We start from the raw sequence: 7403 nt of genomic DNA on the forward strand, positions 1-7403 counted from the left end.
AGCTCATCTTAAATGCAGAAATGCCCATAATATCATATTTTAGGGACATCTTCTCAAATACTTCAAATACATTTGGCCCAAACTGTCAAATAAGTGTGCTGGATGCTGGTTCCAGGCTCCTGAGCCTGTCTGTGGTGACCGTGAATTGTTCAAGTGCCCCAGCATTGCTTTAGATGAAATTCTCACTTTCTTCCCTCCGGTAGCTTTATCACAAATTACCTAGTAAGTCCTATGAGCACAGCTTCCATAGTTTTTTTTTTTTTCAAGTGCAAAGGGAGCAAACGGAAAGGCTTGGATCTGGTGATTGTCCTCCGGTAAGCTTTCCTGTAAATCATTCCAAGAATTCTATGCCCCTTTCCTTTTAAATTCTTTTCTTGAACATATTCCAATCCTTCACATATGTTCTTTTTACCTCTTCCCGATTCTGGTGCCAAGATTCCCTGTCTATCATTTTAGGCAATCTGGTTAAGCTTTTCACTGGGAGGAGCACCCTCCTTTGCACTGGGCACCTGATCATTTGAATAAACTTTTCAAACACTACAATATGGAGAACAAACTTGACTTTACGTGATAAAAGGCATTTTAAGATCCAGTTGTGTCTAAATTAAAAGTCAGTAAGATTAACTTATTTAAATTGAACCTGGCTACATTTAAAAAGTTCAACAAAAGGCACATGCTAATGCAAATCACCTTGTTTTACTTCATAAACATGTCCCATGATAATGGCAGCTCTGTGCTGTCAGGTCTGGATGCTTCAGTGGTGCCTTCAGGAGAACAGGGTGTTCTGTAGTATTTATAAGGTAGATTACTGAAAACACACACACTCAAACTTGTTTGAGGGCAGGCAGAAAAAGGAAGAGATAAGGAAAAAGTAAGGTATTAGTCTTTTCTGTGCCTTAAACCACAATTAATGAAATTAAACTTAAAAGTTCTCCTAATAGAATGACAGGCTCTGGAGAGGAAATCACACCTACCCCATGACCTGTGGGATCAGTGATTTTAGAGGATCAAGTAACACGTTAAAGGGAACTACTGTGAAGAATAGCGACTGGAGGTTTAAATCAGACTATGTTTTGATGGGAAATAATAGTATCTGGTAAAACAGGGAGACTGAGTTCCTCATGCAAAATTAAATTTAAGTATATTTGTACAAACTTTTGAAACACTATTATTTTTCTGGAAGACACAAATCAAGGCAGAAAAATTAAGCGAATAATTACAGTTAACAAGAGAATGTGTTAACAGAATCTTTCTTAAAGGCATCTACTTTCTGAGCTTCAGACAGAGAATGAATGGCTAGGCCCCTGCCCGCAAGTGCATCTATTCAAGACTTTCTATGTACTAGTTTGGTAAACATGATATTATTTGAGTCACCACCTTTGAAACTCTGAATGAACATTTTTTAAAATAAATTGACAGGACCAGCAATGACAATCTGAAAACAATATTTTGATAAGATTTTTGTTACTACAAATGAGTTACTCAAATGTCGAAATAAAGCCAGCTACATTACTGAAGAAATTAGCGAAGATATATTTTAGAATTTGGGGTTTTAATTTTAAATATAGTTTTAGGATACATTCGGGAGAAATATGTAATTACAGTAAAATATACTCACTTAAAATATGTAGAGCTTATATGGACCAGACAATCACAGACATCAATTTAGAATGACTATAAAGTTGTAATTTGTGATTTTATTTACTAACTTGTCCCCTCATTCAAAATAATCTACAGTAAAAAACAAAAAAAAAGGAGCTTTGCAATATATCTTAGATGTCTATATTAGTATGTCTAAATTTATTCTGCAAACTGTGAAAATAATGTTCTACTTAACATTTTTTAATATACAATCAATTTGAAACTATTTCTATATTCAAATTCAGTGGAAAAACAACTTTTAGGAGACATTTACTCCAACTACAACTCCCATTCCTGAATTCACAATGTTTCTTCTGTACCCCCATCCCTTTTTAGAAAGATTCCCAAGTTAGCATTCTTCGTTTCTTCTCTAAAAATTGAAAACTTGAATAAAAGTCATTTAGCTCTGTTTGTCTTGTTTCCAATGAAAGATTGTTTTCATGAACGCTAATAATTTCATATACTTGCTCAATAATATCTAAAGAACTTCTGTATTTTGCCAAAATCATAGTTTCCTAAAATTCCTAAATTTACTTCCCTGAAGCCTTAGGTCAAGTGGATTTAGAAGGAAAAAATCCAATGGACAAAATAATTTGGGTAAAAATAACTGATGTTTAATTTAGGAAATTAACCTGTTGAAATTTCTGGCTCTTAAAAAATCATTAGAAGAGGACAAGTAATAGTCATAATCTTGTACACGTCAAAGCCATTTAGAGGTCTCTTGTCAAGCATTAAGCACCTTCAGATCTGAGCACAGGAATGGTGGGGGCAGTTTTATGTGAGAAATTTAAAGTCATTTTTTTCCCCCCAGAAAATAGGCTTGACCACCAGAAACTTCTTCCCAATTAGCTAACACATGCCAACATATTTCTAAACAGTAGCTACAATGGAGTTACCAAGCTCTACTTCTGATAAGGGCAAAAGGGGTAAGACCAACAAAGTATCCTTCTAGTCAAGGGTAAAAGCTCAGCCTAATGCCTAATGCAGGTAACTTACTGTGCAGATGGGGGAGCCCTGGTCTGGCCAGAGCCAGAAGAGGGGTACTGAGGACACATTCGCAGGAGTCTTACCTGAACCCACCAGAGGATTCTGAAGTACCAACTTTTCATTTGGGGTTAACATTCTCAACCCAATTACTGCTTTTCCAAGTCCCTTAAAAAATGTTTTAGTGTCTGAAGTGACAGGCCTGGGGACAGGAACTGGTTAAGTCACAAACAAGGCAGTGTCAGACTACAAATACCAAGTCAGCTTGTTTCTTCGCCCCCTCCCTGCACACCACTGCTTCTACCACTATCTTTTCAGGAGAAAAGGAATCCTAGGACTAACTCAAGCTACCTGGATCCACAATCAGAAAGGTGGAGGGGCCTGGAAAAGTCATCTCCTTTTCCTTTCTCTGCCTCTGTACAGATTGACTAGAGTCATTAATTTGCATGCAGAGATGGAAAGAGATAATGATATTAACGAAATAGTAGTCAGGAGCAAAGCCACTGACTTCAGTACCTTTGAGTATTAAAAATAAAAATCAAGAATTAAGTGGTGGATTGGGAAAGAATTTTTGGTCTCCTGGCTCCTGGAAGATAGTGGTATATAAATGTGGGGGCTTTTGGAGTCAAAACACTCCAATCTTAATGCCAAGCATGTAAACACTAAGGTGTAGGAGGCAGGAATGAATGTAGGAAAACAAACAGCACTCCCTTCCTGGCCCCAGTGGGTCATACAGATCAGCGGAGCTCTGGGGGCCTGTCACCTCACTCTCCCTCGGGACCATCCCTTCCCCGTGGGCCTCCTCACACACCTCATCCCTGCCAAGTGTACAGTGTCTGTCACTCTCACTGTAATCAACCTTACAGGTTGCCTGTTGTCCTCCCAAGGTGGCTGGTTGACCTATTGTCCCCAGAGATGTCTCTCTACCCTGTGTCGGTCTCTCTCTGCTCCCTGGGTCTGTTTTTGACTGGAGGTTGGCCTCTTTCTGCTGGGTTTCTTCCTCTCCAGCTTCTGTGTTTTTCTCTTTACATTTCCTGACCTGCCTTCTTCCCACTGTCATTCTTTCCCACATTCTCCTTTTGGAACAGGCAAGCCAATCTCTACATCTTGCAGGGCTGAGTTTCTCGTTTGCCTCTGTACCTCTGCCTGCCTATCTGACTTCCCCCAGTTGGAACTCCCACTCCATGAGGGTGCTGGTCTCTTCCCTGCAGGTACACCTGTCTGGGAGTAGCTACTGACACGCGCAGTTTTATATTTCTTGTATCTCGCTGCATTCCTGTTGCTGGGTGTGCAGACCTTTGAGCCATTCATGAGACTTTTTCCTTGGGATTTCACGGTATGTAGAAAAATCTTTCTCCCTGTTCATACACACCTCTCCTATCCCCCTCCCGCCCCCCAAGTCTGAGTGTTTCTCATCATAGGCTTTTCTGCTGGGTAATACTTGTGCCCTGAAATGTACATCCAGGTGTCTACTCACTTCTGTGAGTGCCCCCCTGAGAGCAGGCTCACCTCTACGAGTCTGTCCTGATGTTTACACGTTACACTATCATGTGAATTCAGGTACTGCCCATGCTGTGCACAATTGTGTGCCTCCCTGGGTGCATGTTTGTGTAGGAGGCCGCTCTGCAGGCGAGTCTCCCTTAGCCCAGGTTCACACGTTCCCAGAGAACCAGGATTCACACCTCTCCAGTGACTCTGCCTCCAACGCTGTCTTCCTCCTATGCATTTAAAACGCCTGGCGCTAGTGGGAGCTCAACAGATGTTAAATCTCCATTTTTATCTGAGTAAGTGAGTCTGCATCTGGGTGTCCCTCTGTGCCTGTTTTATGAGATCAGTTAATTGGAGCGTGTTTCCTTGGTATGGACTGGGCTATGTCAGGATGCCCTGTGGGTTTCTTTCCAACTGTCTTAGAGTAAATGTTACCCCTCCTCATATGGTATATCCCTCCCCTTCCACAGTGTGTCCACTCCTGTCTTCCTCATCCACGCACCGTCCTACATGTCCATAAACGGCTTCCCCATGCACCCTGGTTGCTATGTCTCCTCTCTCGGTCTCCCTCGCCCCTTCCCTCTCCCCCTCCCTCCCTCATTTTTTCAACGTGAGAACGCGTTCCCGAGTTTGTACTCCAATTGTGGCGGACGTGCGTCCCACATGAGCCTTCGCAGTACTCGAGTTGTGAGTCCGTGGGTCTCTCTCCGGAACGCGGTGCTGGGTGAGAGACCGGAGTCTCCGCCCGGGATGCAGTGTATCCTCCCCCCACGCTCGCTCCAGGTCTCTATGTCCGTGGATCCACCCGAGACGCCGCGCGTCTTTCCCCCACGAATCTCTTGCCCCCCGGGAGAGCTCTGGGTGTGTGGCTCCCCCGTACGCGGTGCTGGTGCGTTTCGGAGCGCGAAGCGCCTGTGTCCCCGAGTCCCTGGGAGTGCAAGGTGTGTGCTCCTCCCCCCTCGTACGCGGAGCGCCTGTGTCCCAGCCTTTGCTAGTACACGGTGTGCCCCGCCATACACGGAGCGCCTATGTCCCCAAGTCCCTGCGAGTACAAGATGTGTTCCGCCTCCATACACGGAGCGCCTGTGTCTCCGTCTCTGCGGGTCCACGGTGCCTATGTGTTTGTTATTCCCAAAACGCGGACGACTTGTGCCAGGGGTCCTTCGGGTTCGTTATCGGTTAGATGCACAGCCCCCGCCCCCGCTCCCCGCCGCGGGGGGAGCAGCGTCGTTATCTCATCACACTCGTCCCCGTGGTACCTCTCTCCCTCTTTGGCACAGAAAATGCCAGGAAACCCGCGGGCGCCGTCGGAAAGTCCCGCAGCTGCGGCGCCGCCAAGATAGGGCTGCGGTTGCCTCGGCCCCGCCGCCAGGGGCCGCCCGCCCGCCCGTCTCCCCACGCCTCAGTGCCGAGCTGGCCCGGGACGGCGTCGTCCGCGACCCTCCGGGCCCTGCCGCCCGGGCGCTGACGGCAGCGGCGACGAGCCACGACTCCGCCAGCCCCGCGCTGGGTGCCGGGGGCAGGGGAAGGTGCGGCCGGGCGGCAAGGGGCGCGTTCTCCCTCCCCGAGCCCGGCGGGTTGGCCGGCCGGGCCGCTCACCTTGTGGCTCTGGTAGGTCTCGAGCGCTCGGATCGCCGTCTCGGTGAGCTTAACATGCAGTACGGTGATGTTGTCCTGCCCCAGGCGTCCGCAAGACAGCCCATAGCGCTGCTCTTCCCGCAGGCCCGCCGCCCCCCCCGCCGCCATCTTAAACTCCCCGGGGTGCCGCCGCCGACGCCGCTCGGGCACTAGCCTCCTCTGCGGCCGCGGCTGCTCGGGCTTCTGCAGCCGCCGCCACAGCTACGGCCATCCCGCTGCTGACGTACTGTCATATACTGCGCGCAGCCAGACCTCGGGCTGCCACCGCCGCCACCCGCCCCACCCTCCTGCCCCGCGCCCCGCCCCGAGCTCGTCTCATTGGCCCCATTCGCCTCAGAACCTCCCTCATTGGCTGCCATCCACTCTCACGGGGGCGGAGCCCAAAGTCGCTGGAGTTTTGCTCTCAGGACGGACGGGACGTCCGAGAGGTGAGAGGCTGACGTCTAGGTGACGCGCCAACTTAATCATATGTTACGTCACGTCTAGTCGTTTTGGCTCGCCAGCCGGGATTGGCCAGGCTGGTTTGGGGGATCCCCTGCTAATTGGGTGTACAAGTTGCCTGGTCTGGTTACCCGGAGTCGCAGCCCTGCCCCTTGAGGGATAGTAGTGGAGAGTAGGGGAGAGCCTCTTCCTGAACTGGTGATCCTGAGAGAGGGAGACCCCCCAAATGTGTGGCCAAGTAAGGACTCGGTCCCCCGACGGCTGCGGAAGCTTCTGGAGATCGGTGTGTGCCAGTGAGGGAGGATGCGGTTGGTAGAGTCGCTAGAGAGTGTCTCAAAACTCAGTTTAGTGCTGTTGAGCAGATGGAATTGGGGAGGATGCCCTTCGTCTTTTCACACTGCATTTGAAATTAGTGAGGACCCTAGGCTTTAGGAGTTGTGCTAGATTGTGCGGAACATTTTAAATACAGCACCATGCCTAAGGCTTAAATGCCTTTGGTGTAGTAGGTATAGTAATTATGGGAAATTGAACTTCAAAGTCTTTCCCATGCCATGCCCGCTTGTGATTCCATAGGAACGTATTCCATTTCTCTGGAGCTCGCCAACGGGGCAGGGTTGTGCCTTTTTATGGGGCTTGGAGGGGCACTCTTGGTTGGTGGTATCTCCTTTTAAAGGACCGTGGGAGAGTAAAACTGGCCTCCGCCTAAATGAAGGGGAACATCGACACCTCTCATTCTCTGGTTCCGTTTGAGTTCTGTCCATTTTAGTTGATAGGGATGTGGCAAAACCTAGCTAGGGTTTAAGCTATTGATGGGGGTGTGAGGGTGTGGGGAGGCCCAGCATAGTTTCCATTCCTCACGGTGCTCCGCGTGTAGGCGTGGCTAAAGGAGGGAACTTAATCAGGAGCCCTTTTGAGGCTGTGTGTGGATGGATAGACTACAGGATTCCCATCAGTGGTTGAATTAACTGGGTGATCAGAAACACCAGATAGAAACAAACTATTGAAAGGCTTGAAACTGTTGCAAAGCAGTTTTAAAAAGTTACTTTAAAAAAATGAGACTCTTGTTTCCCTCAGATTGTAAAACATTGTTGCGTTTTATAGGGATTCCCCAGAAAAACCCAGAGGCATTTAATCAGTATTTCCCATCTTTTTAAATTGGATACATTTTTCAAAAAGGTCCAAGTGGGAGTTTTTCATAATTTACCATTCCC

The 7403-nt window shown here is 47.7% G+C and overlaps 1 protein-coding gene across 1 annotated transcript in view; it reads right to left on the minus strand.

Moving 5' to 3' along the window:
- The window catches only part of ELL2 (elongation factor for RNA polymerase II 2), a 70911-nt gene extending 64872 nt beyond the window's left edge, over positions 1-6039 (minus strand). Inside the window, exon 1 of the mRNA XM_019727992.3 lies at positions 5713-6039. Within this exon, the coding sequence (XP_019583551.3) occupies positions 5713-5859 (147 nt within the window). The 5' untranslated portion in view covers positions 5860-6039. The remainder of the gene's footprint in view (positions 1-5712) is intronic.
- Between the last annotated feature and the right edge of the window lie 1364 nt (positions 6040-7403).

Source organism: Rhinolophus sinicus, chromosome 3 (genome assembly GCF_057876585.1).
Source record: "Rhinolophus sinicus isolate RSI-liver-muscle chromosome 3, RSI-T2T, whole genome shotgun sequence".
Lineage (NCBI taxonomy): Eukaryota > Metazoa > Chordata > Mammalia > Chiroptera > Rhinolophidae > Rhinolophus > Rhinolophus sinicus.